This window comes from Gymnogyps californianus, chromosome 2, assembly GCF_018139145.2.
Source record: "Gymnogyps californianus isolate 813 chromosome 2, ASM1813914v2, whole genome shotgun sequence".
NCBI lineage: Eukaryota > Metazoa > Chordata > Aves > Accipitriformes > Cathartidae > Gymnogyps > Gymnogyps californianus.
In genome coordinates this window covers 96,333,783-96,351,875 of record NC_059472.1, presented here as the reverse complement: position 1 = coordinate 96,351,875, position 18,093 = coordinate 96,333,783, and the positions used below count along the sequence as shown (strand labels likewise).

General features: G+C 42.8%; 1 protein-coding gene across 6 annotated transcripts in view; it reads right to left on the bottom strand.

Moving 5' to 3' along the window:
• The window catches only part of SYCP2L (synaptonemal complex protein 2 like), a 29,891-nt gene that overhangs the window by 4,857 nt on the left and 6,941 nt on the right, over positions 1 to 18,093 (bottom strand). For 2 of the 6 annotated variants that reach the window (XM_050891854.1, XM_050891858.1), the window contains exons 12-31: positions 17,904 to 17,949; positions 17,004 to 17,096; positions 16,854 to 16,914; positions 16,265 to 16,413; positions 15,372 to 15,432; positions 12,892 to 13,010; positions 12,374 to 12,452; positions 12,168 to 12,213; positions 11,494 to 11,539; positions 10,384 to 10,448; positions 8,733 to 8,781; positions 7,513 to 7,568; positions 6,839 to 6,893; positions 6,130 to 6,286; positions 4,990 to 5,039; positions 3,782 to 3,878; positions 3,228 to 3,319; positions 3,001 to 3,064; positions 1,171 to 1,302; positions 351 to 475 (exon numbers count right to left, since the gene is read on the bottom strand). In XM_050891854.1, the coding sequence (XP_050747811.1) occupies positions 351 to 475; positions 1,171 to 1,302; positions 3,001 to 3,064; positions 3,228 to 3,319; positions 3,782 to 3,878; positions 4,990 to 5,039; positions 6,130 to 6,286; positions 6,839 to 6,893; positions 7,513 to 7,568; positions 8,733 to 8,781; positions 10,384 to 10,448; positions 11,494 to 11,539; positions 12,168 to 12,213; positions 12,374 to 12,452; positions 12,892 to 13,010; positions 15,372 to 15,432; positions 16,265 to 16,413; positions 16,854 to 16,914; positions 17,004 to 17,096; positions 17,904 to 17,949 (1,642 nt within the window). Of the gene's footprint in view, positions 1 to 350; positions 476 to 1,170; positions 1,303 to 3,000; positions 3,065 to 3,227; positions 3,320 to 3,781; positions 3,879 to 4,989; positions 5,040 to 6,129; positions 6,287 to 6,808; positions 6,894 to 7,512; positions 7,569 to 8,732; positions 8,782 to 10,383; positions 10,473 to 11,493; positions 11,540 to 12,167; positions 12,214 to 12,373; positions 12,453 to 12,891; positions 13,011 to 15,371; positions 15,433 to 16,264; positions 16,414 to 16,853; positions 16,915 to 17,003; positions 17,097 to 17,903; positions 17,950 to 18,093 lie in introns of all 6 variants that reach the window. The other 4 variants (XM_050891857.1, XM_050891856.1, XM_050891855.1 and 1 more) reach the window with 4 other exon arrangements.

The window sequence follows — 18,093 nt, the reverse complement described above, 5'->3', positions numbered from 1 at the left end:
GTAACACTGTCGCTACGCTGGGTTACCTTTCAAAAAGCTTTCATCCCTTCCCTCTGAGAAAAGTATTTGAAATGCCTAACCAAATCTGATGTTCTAACATATAAGACAAAAAAGGAAAAGCCTAATTAAAACTTCCTTTATGCCTTTCCTGTAACACTTCTTAGAGTATACAGGTTGTGCAGAATACTTCTAAGAACTCCAGGCTAACAGACACTGGAGCCAAACCCTTGCTCTTGGGCACAAAATATAGATGGGATATTTGCACCAACTCCCCTGGTGATAAAAAGGTAATTTCACATACTATGAGAAAATGCCACACATGGCGCACATGTTAAGAGAGTAAACATTACCAAGAACAATTTCTTTAGTTGGCCGATAAAGCTTTCAAATGCAGCAGTCACCCCTGAATCACTGAAGTCTTCACTCTGCATCTTGGAAAAAAATACATCATCCACACTATCATCCATTTCCTGACCTAGGAGAAAGTGTATGCCCAGTTAGTGCCATGCTGGAGGGCTTATTGAAATACAAACCCTCCTGCTACTGAAGGGTTGGTCATTCACATGAATGACAACATTTGTTATAGAGCTGGAATTTGAGTCTTGCTCTTTTAGAGCTCACAAGCAGGAGGAAACTGCCCCAAAATGCATTGAGAAAGACTTGTTAGAAAGCAGTGTGGAAGAAGAGGCACGATACTAACCAAAGAGCAACATATTTACAGATAATGAGGCAAAAGCACAGCACAAGGAAAAAGAGTCAGGCCACTGTTTTCCTGTGTTCTACTTATTCATTGCAAGGAAAGCCTAACCCCCTTCTGTTCGGAGTTAGCAGTGTTTTGCAGTTACTTTGTCCATTATCTACATGCTTTTTTCAGGTTTTTTTATAGCTCTGGACAATCACTATTCAGAAAGACTAGAAAGTGTGGATCATCGAGTGGCTTCCCGGGTGGATTGTGGTTAAGGCACCCAAATTTCCTTATTCACATCTCTACATATGTGATATCCAATGGCAGCAACGCAATACGCGCCTTCTGCTACATTTTGACTTTCGGAGAAGATATCCTCCCTACAGATACCTCTCCAAGCTTCCGTGTGACTATGATTTCTACCATCAAAAAAGAAGAGGCGAAAGCATTTAAAAACTTCACTGTAATTGCCAACCTGACTTTACCTGTTTGGATCTCCGCTTCCTTCTCTACTGAATCAAAAAGTTTCCTTGATTTATAGGAAGTGTCAGAGGACAAGTGACTTGTTTCCCAGCTGGAAAATTTAGGCTTTTTTATGACAGTGTCACTTAATATATCTAGAAAGAAAATAGAAGATGTTTCAGAAAAGACCTGTTCTTTTGCATGAGGTATGTGGCAGTACCTACCAGCTACTCAAGCAGAAACCACCACTGGAATTACCAATGCTGCAGAAGAGCGGGCAACTTCATTTTAGGGTCTGGCATCACACTTAGAGGACAGGATAAGACTTCACCAGCAAGTCTCTTCCCTCGCAAAAGCAGGCAACTAGACTGCCTAGTGCTATGCAGATAACTGGAAAGCTACCATATCTTCATCTTAAAGACAACTTCGTTTCTTGGCTCACTACTCTAACCATTAAAAAAAAACCCCTCTTGTCCAGCTTTTTTCCATTCTCTTTTCCAACCCAAGCTCACAATTTGTTTATGCTCATTTGTTCCTAAGCTAATTTCAGCTGCTCCTTAGAAAAACCAAAAAGCATAAATACAGAAGAGGGAGAAAAACTAACCACACCCATAACAGCCTTTCCTGCAGCTTCACTAGAGTTGCCATACAATTGCTTTTAACCCAGGAAAACCCTTAGAACACAGTGAGGGAGGCTGCAGCCCATATTTTGAGGAAAACTTGCAAAAAAAAAAATCATCCCTTTGTCTCACTGTCCACTTTTCTGAGCTCAGTGAGGTGTCTGTGTTTGACCAACCATGTCTCTGGAGTCTCCATAGGGCAGAAAGCAGAAAGGTGGTGGAGCCCAGAACAAGGGGGACAGTCGGACCACGAGGAGCACACTGAAGTAGACTTAGGGTTCACAGAGCAAGAGTTCAAATGCAGTCACAGACCACACCTGAAATTTCTGAACATAACCCTACTTATGCCTTCATATGGTATCAACTCCTCTCCAACTGTAAGACTGTACAGTAAACAGTGATAAAAATTAAGTTCTCAGCACTTATCTTCCCCCAAAATTAAGCAGATGTATTGGTGCAGTGAAGGTATATTCTGCAAATGCTGGACAGGTAAGAGACATATTGGGAACACGAACATAGCCAACTCATGAGAAAGGGGATGCTTTTGTCCAAGACCAAAGCTTCAGTGACTCAGTTCATAGTCACAACAATAACTTTAAGACAGTCTTTCAGAACTACATCAGCATCGAGAATATTAGAATCAAGACAGCCCGTTGCTGCTTGACTTTCTTGAAACTCAGTTGTTTCCAGTCAAAGAGACTGTGCTGCAGTTTTGAATTAGTTCATGCAAGTTCAGTTTCATTAAAAAAAAGTCCCTAAGTGCCACTTACCTAAAAAAAACTATAGCAGTAATAAGCATCAGTACAAGTCACTGTTTACCAAATACTTATAACGATGGTCTACGTCTACATTATTAGGTATAAAGAAAGTCAACAACTTTTAGGGACGCTTGTTTTTTAAATTGAAGTTGCACTGCACTTCCAAATCATTACAAATTAGTTTTCATGTGTCTCGAGTCACTAGTTTGTAAATCCCAGCTCTTAATAGCTACACTACGAGTTCCCCTGTGATCAAGGACAGGATTTAAGAGTTAGTGATGAATTCAGGAATGTATATAAAAGCATCTTACCATAGTCTGTCATGATATACAAAACAGAGAAATAGAAGGCATTTCTTATGCAAAAAGTATCTCAAAAAACTCAGTGCTTATTTGTCTTTGAAAGAAAATGACAACTTTGGTAACACCCCTTTCTACTTTTAAACAACTCTTCCATGTTATCAAGGCTAACAAACCTGAGTCCTTCCGCTTAGAACTTCCTTCTTCTCTTGACAAGTTTCCCGATGGATCGTGAAACTTCTAAGGAGAGAAAGAAAACAAAGTAAGAAGGTACCACCCTGCACTGCAGACAAGCTGTCAGGGACTTGTCTAGTTATAGGAAGCAGAGACATGGATGCATTAGTTTTAGATGAGAAGTAGCCTGACAGCAGATTAGAAGGAGTTTAAGCACTGCATACTGCACCTGCGTGGCCTTCTCCTCATCACTGGAATAGCCCTTGGGCGACGCATCAAGTGATAGTGGACTCCCTTCGAGCTCCTCTGAGAGCATTCCATCTGCACGAGAGATCAGCCAAATGACACAGGCAAGAGAGGCTGAATCCTGTATTGACTAGAAACCTCAATTTAATGACTTATGTAGCAAAAAAAGAAACCACCACTCTCTCCTTTATCTCTTCACACAGGGAAGAGACAGTGGCTCAAACTCAGTCCAAAGGCTGTTTTATTTCTGGCTGTCAGTTAAGTTCATTCCTTCACCTCTCATTAGCCCCAGCTAATGTTCTCCTTGCTCAAGAGATTATCTACAAACAATATCCAGCCATATCATAGTCATATCCAGCCATAACCATCATAGTCATTACAAGAAATATCACAAGGCAGATTGCTTATGAAGAAAACGTGAATGAAAAAGGCAAAATCAAGAACACCACCACCACCAAAAACACACCCAAAAAGCACACACCCACAGATATCAAAACAACTTTTCTAATGCATTAAAGAAGATTAAAAAAGAAATACCAGCAAGATCCACTGTAGGTAAATCGTCTCCCTTGGAGCTGGATGTCCTTTTTTTCCTTAGCATCTCCTTTTGAACTCTTTGCCTTGATGTTCCCTGCTAAAACAAAAACAAGTCTAAGCACATATTTTATTTAAACATTACTACAGAAGTAGGGGTTTGGGTTAGTTTTTTGGGGGAGGGTTTTGTTTGGCTGGTTTTTTAAACACACTAAGAGCAGACATACACTTGAAATATGTCTAACATATTGATATCTCTCTCCAACACTAAAGGAGATCTGTGCCCTGAAGTTCAATGCACATGTCAGTTCTCCCTTTAGCCATTAGAATTGTATAGTGGATGAAGAAGTTTTGCGTAAGCAAAATCAAAGCATTTTAGTCAAGAGAGAAAAGAAAAGGTTTCCAGGGGAAAATAAAAACTTTTAATGTAACTACCAGTTCTGGAGAGTTTTTCCCCAAACTTTCTGTATTTACGTGGGGACCTTTCCAAAACATTTGATACACAGAACCAATGGCTGGGCACTAAAAAAGTCTGGCACTGCTAAATTGTGGTTTATTTTGCTCAATGTATGTCTGGTCCACTAATTCCCCCACCAGTATAATCCACAGTTAGTTTTCCCAGAGCTATAGCTGAAAGCGGAGAAGGACAGTGCATGAACCAGGACCCAGCGTGAGCATAGGACTTGGAATAAAAGCCCTGAAAATTGCCAGCAAAACACAGAGGTGAACGTGAGCTTTCCCAAGGCACCGCAGAGTACGGAGACAGAGGACAGCGTGGAGACACAGCCTGGTAGGACCCCACTGGGATTTCTGCAGGTATTTGGATAGGCAGCTCTAGCTCTTGGTAGGCCCCTAGAGCCAAATTCACTCCTGTGGAGTGACACCTGCGTCACCCTAAGGCAAGTGTCACACCAAGCAATTCCTGCCCACTTTTCCATCTGTCAAAGGTAAATATTATCGTTTCAGAACAACATGCTTAGGGCTCATGCACAGTTGTTTCTATGAAGTTCCCTGTGTTTTCTTAGGACTTCCTTGTGTTCCCACTCTCTAGTAGACCAATACAGTCTCAGCAGTACTTAGCAGACAAATTTGTCCATCAGAACATTTGAGAAGATAGATAACACCCATTTATTTGATTTCCACTCATTTGTACATGTTTTGCGTATGTAATGTTTTTAAATCTGAGGCACTGAAGCATGACACCTCCTTACCTTCTTTGTCTGGTCATCACTGCCACTACTTGCGGAAGACATTGGAAGCACTGCAAGCAGAAAAGCTTACCTGGTTACTGACAACGTAACTGCGTGCCTTACCCAGTTAAGGTTTGCATGACAGCTAACTTGCTCAGTTTTGAGTTTGGTTTTCTAGGCATTTACAAGAGAAAACTTTGCAACGCTTGCATTAAGCTTCAAAAAAACCCTTTCTAACAAAGCTAGATGCAACAATGCAAATGTACGCAACTCGCTACGTCCAGAGCAGTTGCCAAAGAAGGGGCAGGCTCAGCAGCTTGTCTGATGGTCCCCAAGTCCCAGCCAGGACACATGGGCTGGCACTGGAGTGAGAACAACAATTCCCACAGAAACACAATATAAAGCATAATTTCTCCCTCAACTTTCTTTTGCTTTGTCATCCCTACAGAAACCAACAGCTACTTGAGCAAGGCTCATCCTCCACAAAAGGGACAGAGACATTCCAACTTTTCCAGGGCAATTTAATTTGACTTTGGAGGTCCTAGCAGCCTACACAGCCATGGAGCATGGCCACAGGGGAGGTTTGCTGTTGGTCAGGCCTGAGCAGAGAATGCTGTCAGAGATCATAACATCTGATTTTGTAAATCACTCAGAGGACAATTAGCCTATCAGTGTATAAAAAGGGGAGCAGAGTGCCATGGTCTGTAAACTGTGTGGTTTTTCAAGGTTTATTCCCCAAGTCAATTGTATTTCTGAAGAGATGAGGAATGGAGTGTTGTAGGGAGGAGGTATGGCAGCTCCAGAGAGATCTTCCTCCTCTTGTGTTCAAGAGCACCAACGCAGCCATCAGCTCAGCACCCATGGGCTCTTCAGCCCTGTTACACAGAGGCCTGCACCCACACAGACATTTAGGTGCCCAATTTCCACCTGGACGTTTGAACCCCACTCCAGGAAGGGGACAGGAGCCCGGTTCTTCGAGCACAAGGGTGCGCAATACACCTCCTCCACGGGGCACCCCTCGCTGCCAGCCTCAAGCCTGTTCTCTCCCACTCAGATCAGGACTCAGCCAAATTCTTCTCTCTCAAACAATCATCATCCATTTGCTTATCTGCAGTACAGTACGTCGCACATAATTAAGTGCCAACAGGGGACCAAGCTTACCTTTTAGTTTACTTCTCACCCTGGATCTTTTTCGGGTATAGTCAAGAGATTTTGGCAACGACTGTTTCTGAGAGTCAAGGATCCAGCTTTTTTCACTCTGACCAGTGCTTGTATTTTCATTGTTGCTTTCAGAGAAAAGGTGTTTCCTGTAACTGGACTACAGACACTATTAAGAGTAAGTTCTGCTTAGTCAGCTCCCTCCATCCACCCAAAAGCCCCCCAGCCATTCCCCTTCATTTACTACCAAATTATTCCATTTCTTCCTCCCCAGTGTAATACCTAAAGTATTTTAAGCTGTCAAATCTTCCAAAACAGCAACAGTTAGCTGTCAAACCAGCAGTGTAAAAACACCAAGAGGCAGATGCTTGCCCTTTGCCAACATGGGGTTTACAGCATCCTCCGTCCTCATCTCCCCCTCTCTCCTGCATCTAGATAAGAGAGCTCTTGCAAGGAGGAAAGCCTCGGCATGCCTAAGCTGCAGCCAAGAGCACAGCAAGAAAAAACGAACAGAGACATTCACTTGCTGGTCTGGTAGTCCTGATGCACCCTGAGCACTGCTTTCAGTAGCAACAAGTAGACTATTTTGAGGCTACCAGGCTCACGTTCCTCCACCTCTGCACCTGGTGAGCCTTAAACTTCAGCCTCTTTAAGGGTGCAACCGATTCGTACAGGTGGATACAACACAGCAATCAAAGCACACATGACCTACCGGCCTTCTCTCGAGCTTGTTTGATTCCTCGTTCTTGTTTCCCATTTCATGACTCCTGCCAAGTAACCCATAAAGACCCGAGTTAGACTAGCAGATGCTGCAATAGCACATCGCAGCAGTGCAGAAGGGGCACAGCCATATAGCAATGGCAGGGCCCCTTAACAGATCAGCAGGAGGACCAAACTATTAATGCACAGCCACTAGCCAAGTTTTTTCTTCTTTTGTTGGTTTCTGAAAGTAGCAGTCAGGGACACCTGAAATTCAGCACCTTTTAAAAGAAAAATTAGGCTACATACTTAGAGGTGGCAAGTCTCGGGCAGCTTGCTGTAACTGGAGGTGGCCAAGGAAAGGCAGAGGTTTTAAGCATTTTTCAAAAATGAAATCAGTAATTTAGGCATATGATCAGGGAAGGGGGATGTTTAAGAGTTAAAGTCCTGTTGTTGTCAAAGTGGACAGGAGTCATTATTCTCTCCAGTAACTTTTATGTTCTCAGGTACAGTTTAAATATTAGTATTGATAATATCCACAGATACTGTGGCAGCTAAGCAGGGAACTATTTTATTACAAACGTCACACAGCCTTTTTGATCCCAGCTTAAAACAGTTTAACTAAGGCAATGAAATCTTCTTTCACAGAGCAAAAGGTTCATAAGTGGTGCATGTATAATCCTGTACCTCTGATTTTGTGAAGAAACTTTCTGGCCAAGAATCTTTCCTTTGGCTTCAGCAACCTAAAACAGAAGCAGGTATTTGTCTTAAAGTGCAATTACCCTGTAAAATGATCTACGAAATTAAAATGTATCAGGACTCAAAAGGGCTAGAGGAGGAATGGATTACAAGTCCAGCATGGAAATTCAACTTTTTTAATGGAGTGGGACTTGTTGATTGAAACAGTGTCAAATTATAATAGACAAACTTTTGTCTTCTTAAATGGAGTTACTTTCTCTTTCCTTGCTTTATGACTAACGCTCATTTTAAGCAATACCATCATAAGAAATGCCATTTTAAGCACTAACACCGCTAGTAGCAGCATGCTGTAAATGCAGCGCACAGTACCTGGACAGCCTTTGGACAGGGCTGCTGGGACACTGGGCCGGGTACCATGAAGCAGGGTTTTATGGTGACACCCTGTGGCAGCAGCAAGGACTGGACGGTGTCCAGTTTATAACAGAAATTTAGGGTGTCCCATTAAGCACCCATCGCCTCTGAATTAGCAGGCAGCAGTGACAGCACCTGCACCAGGGAAGAGGCTGAAAGCCAAAGGGTTTGTACAGTGGAGCCACCTTGACAGAAGCCATCAGGAGCAAGTTTTCAGTTTCCTGGGAAAACCCGCACTGGTCAAAGTTTCAAAACAGAGTGACTCATTTTTATCCAATTTTTCTAACAGTCTGCAATATAAGTCAAACTGAATTTCCAACAAAAGTTTTGCAATGACTAGCTCTAACCAGGGATTCCCAACGTGCCAAGTGTGCCTGAAAACAGATTTCAGTCTCTTCTGGTTTAGCCTAGTAGTACAAAGTGAAGGATGCTCAGCAATCTGCTTTCAATATTCAGTAAAATGTAAACAGAGGTTGGCCTTCAATCACAAAGACATCCCACAGCCTCACTCAAGCAACAGCTCAAATTCCCATTGCAATTGGTTTTATCATACAGTACCCACCACAAGATTCAAGTAGTGATGAGCACTCTCCCCGCCCCAAAAAAACATTTCCATGTATAGCACCATACAGAAATACAGGAACCTCAGATTCCCAGTTGTCTGTTTTGCTGTAACAGCATGTCCATCCTTATTGCATTTCCACAGTAAGAAATATCCCCTGCTTCGAGTTACTACTCTGTTAGCTGCGGAGCTGGGACCTTAGCGCATCTTCTAACAGCTTCTGTCTCAACTTTACCTTTTCATGACTTGCAGAGTCTGAGTTTTCAAAGTCATAGATTTCCTTCCTGCAAGACAACATATATGTGGCAGTGACATACAATTGTGAAGAGTCACCCTATAGAACATCACTAAGAATATGAGGGGGGAGGTGTGGAATAACGTGGTTTGTTTCTGCCCCCCTCACTTATGAACTCCATTATACAGTAAACACTCAGATACTTTATATGCCTAAAAATGCTGTTTTCTCAGCTTCTAAAAAAAATGCTTGTTCCTTTCCTACTTAGTCTCTATTATTGTCTGTCTTGATTCTCACTCTTTCAATTGTAAATTTTTAATTTTAAGAGAAATATTCAGAAGATACAAGTTAGTCTGTCCCTGTTTATGTAGTGGACATTTTGTTCCCACGTCACCAATAATAGTACGTGGTAGGAAGAAATCATGTCTGGAAAGATAATTTCAGAAGCATTTAAGAGAAAAACCCCATTTAATTCCCTTTTGAAAATTCTAACATTTATGTTCTCTAATCACTTCTCTGTATGCATCCAGATTTTGTTTTCATGTCTTTCAACATTTAAACTTAACTGTACCTTTATTTCTTTCTCCAAATCGTAACTATTTAAAAAAATCCTACCGTTATTGCTCAACATACAATACACCCTCCCCTTCTTACTAGTGAAAGAATAGGAAGACTAAAGAACTGAGCTCCTCGTTAAAGCTTCCTGAAGGAAAGAAACGCTCATTTTCAGATGAAACACTAGAGGGAGCAGAATGACCGAACTACGAAGTTCTCCACCTCTAACCTCTACACTGCCGCTCCTGTTTTACAACCGGTATTTGCTGCATCAAGTTATTTGGTCTTAAAACACAGAACTTGTAGTAATGATGAAGTCCTGCATCAAGTTTTCCCATTCTTATCTACAATCGATCAAAAAATTCATCTAAATACTTGTTGGTGTTTTGTTTTTTTTTTTTTAAGCTAAGAGTCAGTAGACTGAAGCAGGACATCCAACGAAGCCCTGGAACAGCCAGAACCACAGTAGAGATCCTCGCGTACAGTTCATTTGCTCTCCTGCCCAGCAGCAGACATTAACTTGCACACAACACTTGGCAGAGGGCGCAGGAGGAGGGTGCAACAAGACAGACTTCCAGTGCCACAGACGGCATACAGCCCTCAAACCCTTGAGTGCTTCTGCCCGCAGTGCCACTAGCTTTGAACATGAGCAGATCAATGTATGGGGGTGAGGGAAGGTGACAAACTGAGAAAGAGACCGTCCTGAAACTCTAGGACACACAATGCCAAAGAACTGGGACAACATCTGAAAAAGCTTAGGTATCTGCGAAAGAAGCTGCCACTCATAACTCAACTCACTGGAGGATGGGAGGATTACAGTTGGGTGAGCAAAAACGGAAAAAAACAACATGGCATAGTATCACAGAGGTGAGGGCATTTTTGGCAGACTAGAGTTAGCTTCTGAAGTCTTTACTGCTTTGGGGACCCAAAGGTTCCCGCTGAGACAAGTTATGACCCTTCACAGCCTCCTGCTCGTTTTGCTGTCTGTTCAGACAGCCCACCTCGGGGGAACACCCTCCCCCCATTAGTGCTAGAAATGGTCTGAAATCACCTGGTACACCAGTTCCTGCATGGGCACAGGGCTTGTGTGTCATACCTGCCTTCAGTCCTCTGCTTGGCCAAACTTGTTTTTCTGTTTCTCTTTTCCCAGGTAACATCCTTCTGAAAAGAAAAGAGTTGCAGGATCTAAAACCACAATATGCAAAGTCATGTTCTTATCCTAGAGCCTGCTAAAAGCAGAGACAAGGCGTGCCAGGAAACTTCATTTCTCCTATCACAACAACTGTCCAGGTGCAACTGTTTCCTGCACTTCTTTCTTACCAGAAAGTATGGGACTCCTAGAGCTGAAATTGGGGGACCAAGGGGGTGAGGATACAGAAAGAAGTAGTTCAAAATCTTTGAATTCATTGTGCAGTGGGCAAGTGTTACAAAACCTTTGAATTGTCAGTTAAAAAATAATTTTAAAAAATCTAAACCTAGTACCTAGAAATGTAAACCCAACAACAAGTCTAAAATGTGATTTCTTATATAAGTTAAGTACCTACTCCAAATTAAAATTATTGCTTTCGGAATTTAATTTCTCTCATGTATTGCATAGATTATTTTTTTATACCTGGACACATCAATAGAAATTTCGAAGTGCTCAAGTTGTCTAAAGAAACGCAACTACACATGGTTCTCAGTTACTTGTTAATTTACCCAGGTTGCAAGCTCCTATGCCAGGAGTAGAGAGGCAGATTTTGTGTGGGAGGATCATCAGGGCTCAGATACAAAACTGAATAAATATGTCTGTAGACTTCCAAGACTTGCTTCCCTTCAGGAAGCAAACCTTTGCTCTTGCAGACCGCACATAAGTCTTGTGATGTGCGAGTTTGTTCCACACAGGGCCGGGCTGGTTGCCCACACGCCATGCTCCTTGACACACAGACAGCACACCGCTGCCAGAGGGTATATACACTGAATAAACAGCTGAGCTTGAATTACTTGGTTGGGCCACACTAGAATGAGGTTGGCAGCTGTTGCCTCTCTGCAGCTCACTCCCGGTGCTAAATGGCACGTTACATCAGATATGACACTACATGGGCTCAGGACACCACTCAAGGGCAGGAGTGGGTCAACGCATCCTAGCTTTCTTCTGCAACTCCACCAGAGCATCTCTTCCCTGCCCCATGTCTCTTCACTCAGGTGGACCTCAAGGCAAACATACCTTTCCTGTTGACTCCTCCATGGGTTCTTCTTCTAGGGGCTTCTCACTGGGGACAAGAGAACACATGAGGGGAATGCAGTGCTGAGGGGGTGTTCATTTAAAGCCCAGAGAGTCAGTTGTGAAGAGAAAAAAAAAAACTTGCACCAACTAGCATCAAAGCAGTGGTTTAAAAAGTGTGTAGGGAAGAAAGCTAATCAACAGCTCTACAGAAGTCCAACTCGTTAACTATAAGAAATGCTGTCCTGCAAAGCTCTGGAAAAAGGTATTACTAATGCCAAAGTGGACTCAAAATCACACGATCTTTCACAAAAGTCATGGTCCTCATTATGAATAGCTACATATCTGGTGAGCTCCAGTTACACAGCTTAAGTTAAACTCTCTGTAATACAGCTGTATCTTGTTTTTGGATTAAATCAATGATGAGAGAGAAAAGTCACACCAAAGTAGCAGCCAAGCCAGTAACCAAACATCACCATTCTGCAACTCCAAAGTGCTGTAACACCAGGCGACCAGCCTTGCTAGCCAGGGTGGAAAAACAGAATCTTTTTTTTCCATTTAATAATTGATAGAATAAACCTCAAAAGTTGCATGTGTTAAAACCCCAGGGGAGAGAAAACAAAAAACAAAACCAGGAAAAAACCCACCTTGCAACTTTTTGTCTGCAAGACACTCACCTAGGCTTAGCTTTCGTCCTTGGAGATGGAGTTTTGGACTTTTTTGCTGAAGGAGGCAAGGAAACTACAGCTTCACCCTCTGCAGCTACTATTAAACACTTTATCTGTTTTTGCTGTAAGGCCCACAAAAGCAGAGCCTTCACCATGTCACTTGGGTGACACTTAACTGGGTCAGACTTAAGAAACTGAAGGGAGCCATGCCTGACCTGAGCCTGGGTTAGCATTTTCCGCATCAGTCTGCTGGCTCACTGTAATCACGGTGACACCAGAGTTAACCGTTTTCTGCTTGGAGACATGAAACCATGAACAGAGCATGCATATAACCAATAAAGAAGTGGGGGGGGGTTTTTAGGAACAGAGATTTTCAGTGCTAGCCTGTGGCAGCAGCTAGATGATAGGTTCATCATTAGCCACACAAAAACATTTTAGGTTGCATATAAGTGATACTATGAGCTTCTCACTAAAAGCATCCCACCATCCCCTTTCTAAGAGGGAGTAAAATTTCTTCTTTCTTTTTAAAGCAGTTTTGCCAAAATTGCAGCTCTGGAAGCAAGCATTTGGGCTGACTTCTCACCGATATAAGATGGAGTTTGAAAACATTGTCAGATCTGGGTACAAACTAGTTTTCTTTGAAAGAAGGTTTTAACCACACCTATAAAAAAAGCAGACTGGAGGAGGGGGAAAAGGGGCACAAGGACTGTTTCTCCATACACCAAACACTTACTGGTACAGTGCCTGTTAACTGTTGGCTGTGCTGAGAGGCTAAGTTGTCTGATAGGGAGTCCATGTTTTCAGAGTTTGGAGGATCTTCCCTGCCCTGCGAATTAGTGGACCCGGGTATCACTGCAGAACAGCAATGGGGCGAGAACATCGTTGTGGTAACTGAACACACACACACATGCATTTCCTTTCCATTCTTATACACGTGCATAAAAGCATAACAGTACAACCTATTAGGTGCAAACATGTCAAAATCTTGTTTAATAGAACAAAAACATCAAACAATTCCAAATTACGTAGTGCAAATTGCAATACTAAATAAACAGCACCTTGAGCCTACCCCTTCTAAGCCCCTCGTACTATATGAATATGTATAAGTTTATCATCTTATTGCTACCTTGACTCTTAGCTCTGGAAGACACGGAACAACCCTTTGTGTCTGGCTAAAGCAACAGACCAGCAGGATCTTCCACCATCTCCGTTTCCCTCCATTGAATCTCCACGGGCACTGCAAAAGTTGTTTCACTACAGATGAACTACGTTCTGCCCTTTGTAGTCCTCAATTGCTTCAAGTAGTAGTGCCCACCTTGTACCTCTGTGTGTGCTTCATGGTGGACACTGATGAAGGAGCTTCTCCCTCACCTACCCCTCCAGAATGTGAAGGACTTCCATTCTAGCTCATTTTTGATTGTAACTAGAGGAAAATGGGAAGGACTACTGAAGAAGTTACTGTCTCAGACATCTAGAGCTGGAAGTAGCTCTTTCAGGTATTCACCTGGAGGAATCTGAAACGCACAGTAACTAAGAGGAATGTAAAAATTTGCTTTTAACATAGGCACAGAAAGAATGCTACCTAACCTAAGGGCTCTTCAAACTTGTGATTCATTTTCTGACATGGTGGGTGGTAGCAGTAGAAAGAGAGCTGCGAGTTCATTGTCTTAGAAGACCTTGAAAGATCTGTTAAGCAAGTTACACCAAGGAATAATCCACACAAAAAATAATCACTTTAAAAAATGAAGTACAGCCAATTTTGCAGCAAGGACATATCCCAGCCTTCAAAGAGAAAAGATCACTATACAGAAAAAAGCCGCCTCCCAAATAATTTGATACTGAAATTGAGCCGAGGAAATATTTCCTGTTTAAGACCAATTTCCATCATGCATGTCTTGCTTTTGTGCTGAAAGCAGCTTTTCCTCACACTATGGGTCACAGCCTTGGTGGGGATTTACAGAAGAACTTCAGAGCAGGATAGAGGGAAGGAAGGAGCTACTTTCTCTTCCCCTTGGACAAGTGCTGGTCTTGGACCTTCCTTTGGGTCAGGCACCCAAGCGTTACACCTGTACTTCAGGCTCTGTGTTCCCTCCACATCTATCATATTTGGAACAAAGTTAAACTCAGCCCAATGATCCGGGAAGGAAACATCTTGCAGGAGATGTTCACTGGCAGCACAGGAAGCAACACCATTTGATCACAGAAAATTCAATGTGCCCAACTCAAAGAAATACAAAGCATTGGCTGTAGGCTGGTGAGAAGGAGGAAACAATGGCTATTCCAGGTCCAGCTAAGAGCCTTTCCTACCATAAGGCAGGCAGCTACGTTTGTAGTTGGGGCGCACACAGAGACAGCCCCGTGGCACGAGGTATTTATGGCAGCGCCCACGATGCCTCTGCATACGGCAGCAGGTCACCTCCTGCAGCAGCACAGCTCCTCTCTCTCTATAAACAGGGACTGCGGGCGAGCGTTTCTGCTCCCCAAGCTGCACTTCCACAACAGCCCCTGGCATCTCCAGGGCATCATCTGCTCTGCGTGGGGTAACGGAACCAGAGGGCACCGTTCTCTATCATGTCATGTTGTTGGAAAGAAACAGAAGTCACGTCCCTGCGGGAAGCCTTGGTAGAGGCTGCACCACCACCACACGCACCCGCTGCGCAGAGGAAAGCGCGTTAAGTGCCAAGGTGCAAGCACTGATCCATCAGAGGAACTGTGCTTCCATGGGCACACAGATGCCACTGTCCCCTCCTGCGGGGAATCTCCCACAGGCACCCGCACAGCACGGCCAAACCAGGAACCATGCATGGGGCTAGCAACGGAGGATAGATGCGTGCATCCCACTGCACTGCAGCTGCAGGTGGAGAAACACTACTGCACACTCTTTGCATGTCAGAGGTCTGCCAGCAGCTGAGATGTGCCTTGCCAGGCTACCTGCCAGCACACAGATCCAGCCTCCGTAAGCTGTTCCCGAGCCCACACAATCCCAGTAGCACATGGCCATGGCACCCCATCCTCGCTCCCTGGGCTAGAGGGACTCAGCATCCACCATGAACACCAATTACCAAACCCACAAGATACAAACAGTAGAAGATTGAGCTTGGGGGTTGCTTTTTTTTTTTAATGTGGTTAACTGCAAGCTGTGGGCTGCAAGTGAAGATATTTGTTTTAAAACTGAACAATTTAAATTTCATAAAATAATAATTAAAAAACCACCTGCTTCATTCTGCGTGGCTTGCTTCCCAGCATGGACAGACTCCTCTTCAGCTGCATTTATCTGTTGGTGTGAATTAATCTCATATAAAAGTGATCTTAAAAAAAGTAGAATCTTTATCTAGTCAAGTCAGCTACTTAACAACATAACTAACAGTTGTTAATTGCCAGCAACAAATCACAGGCAAATCATTGGATGCTAGTTGAGTTGACCATTTGGAAAAGTCTCGGCTCCTGTAAGGATAAGTGACAGCCACTATACTATGGCTATTTACTGTCATGTAAGGTTTTCTGGAAACCCCATGGTCTGTGGATGAATCACAAGTATAAAAAATTAACTATATTAACATTTACCCCCCCAAAAAAAAAATCACATGCATCCCCCGTGTTTTTACATTAGCTTATAAAAAACTTGATGTTTTAAAAGTACTATCTACAAAGTCAATCTAAGATTTGCGTCTTGCAGCATCCCTTCCCTCCAGGTTCTCATGTCACAATTTGCTCATCCTGTGCAACGTGACACTTCGTGCTAATGTAAGAGAATGTTTATACTTCGTGTTATTCAATTAAATATCATAGGCTTTATTTCCTACTTCAGAAACTCAGCAAAAAAAAATCATATCACACTGAACTGATTAACAAACCGGTTTAACCTTCCAGCTTCTAAATCACAAATTTGAGTCCCCTGAAACTTCTTTCCTAAAGTCTCTGATCTCTCTTTCAGGCCAAAGCTAAGAACATATATATGGAGAGTCACAAATCCTCAAGGGGAAGACAGATATATAATAAACAGACATGAAGAAAAACCAAACCCAAAAACACCACTGAATGTTTTTGCCCAGTGTATATGAAGTAAAATACAGTTTAGAAAAGAAAAACACTCATACTGAGCTTACCATCATTTTTTCATCTCCCAGGACTTTTCTAAGTACACTTAATATTTCAAACTCAGCACTGAAAGATATTTTGATTTTTGTTGCTTCTGTTTTATTAAAAGTAGCAGGAATCTTCATGTAAATTTTAACAATCTTTTCTCCATCATTCTCTGCGTAAAAAAAAGCAGTTAAATCTGTTTTAGAGCAAGACATTCAGTCTATCACCCCAAAAACATTTGAATAAGTGTTTGGGTTGCTTGGTTTGTTGTTTTTTTTTTAAACAGTTTCTTTTACATCTTGCCCATACATTTCCAATTACTCCATTCACCCATTTCTTTCTCATTGGATCTAGATGATTATGCTATTCCCTAGCACATCTATAAACTGACCCCTCAACGTGTCCTGCTTGGGTAGGGAAGGTAGGTTATTGTGCTAAACGGGCCCACAGACAGTCCAACAAGCAGAGCTGGTGCAAGGCGACCAAAGGGCACAACAGGGAGGGGGAGAAGACACAGGAACTGTCTTTGGTGATGGTGAGATTTTAGGTTGGCTCCATGTGTCTTGTGGACCCACAGCCAAACAGAGGATAATGCTGGTTGGAAAACCTTACCCTTCAGGCTGTAACTGCTGACTGCTTCTTTCGACAGCCTCACAGAGTCCCAAAGAGCACCCTTTAAAAACCAAAGCCACCACATCAGAAGGGCTGAGCGAGCACCCGCTGCATTAGGCTAAGCCAAGGTCACTTGGGCTTTGCTGTTACCTCGTTACTGTCCACATAGAAAGTCACACTCTGGCTGCCGGTGTTGAAGTCAATCCAGAACTCCTCCAGCTTCTCATCCGATGGCTTCTTCACCTGGGGAAGCACAACAGCAGTGCTGCCATTCCCAGAAAAACCCCACAACTGCTGTCTCATTCTCAATTTTCTTTAAGACAATGAAATTGGAAAAAGTTGCCTTACATATGTGTGTACACATATGCGTACCTTACAGAAATAAGAGTTGGGATCAACCTGTGAGTTGCCAGCCTACTGCTCACCCAACCATACCCACAAAGTCAGACATCCCTCCACACCAGCCGAGGGAAAGGCAATGTACAAATGCTCGCGTGTTTGTGGCAGGCAAGAGTCTGTGAAAGTTTCCTGTGTTTCTGAGCACTTGAAATAAGCAGAAGCAGTGGAACCGGCTTCCATCGACTTGGTTTTGATTTGATACAACTGTCAGGAATAGTGCCACATATATGTTTACTTAAAGACCAGTAAAGCAATCTGCATGATCTATAACTGTGACTATGACCTCTCCTACACAGGCATCAGGCTAATCTTGTTTTCTGGCAGTCTGGGAGCAGCTCTGCCGGAGGAATCAGAGTTGTCCTGTCCTCCTGTTTCTTTTTAGAGATCTCTCTTCTGTCATCACCATGAAGAGAAGCACCGCCTCTACCATTCGGCCGATACAACAGCAAGAGTCAGCAGCAGTAAGTTGGGAGCTAAGTGAAACGAGCAAACTTTCCAACTAGAATAGAAGGTTACACTCTACACTTCACAAAATTAAGCTCTAAAGAAAAACAGGGAGGGGGAAAAAAAACCCCAACATATACCACAGAAAGTAACATTTTAACAGCAGTAACACTGTAGGGAAGGTATCACAGTGTTAAGGACTATTACCTCATTCATGTCAGCAAAAGCAGATATGCAAGGGATTGAATAGACTCTGGAAGAAAAGCAGACTTCACATGATACATTCAACATCAGACTCCAACTTTATGAAAGATAAAATCATTGAGATTGGTTACTAATCTTATTGTTCAAAGAAGAATTAATAAATTCCTAGAAGTAAATTAAGCTTGGAGAAGTT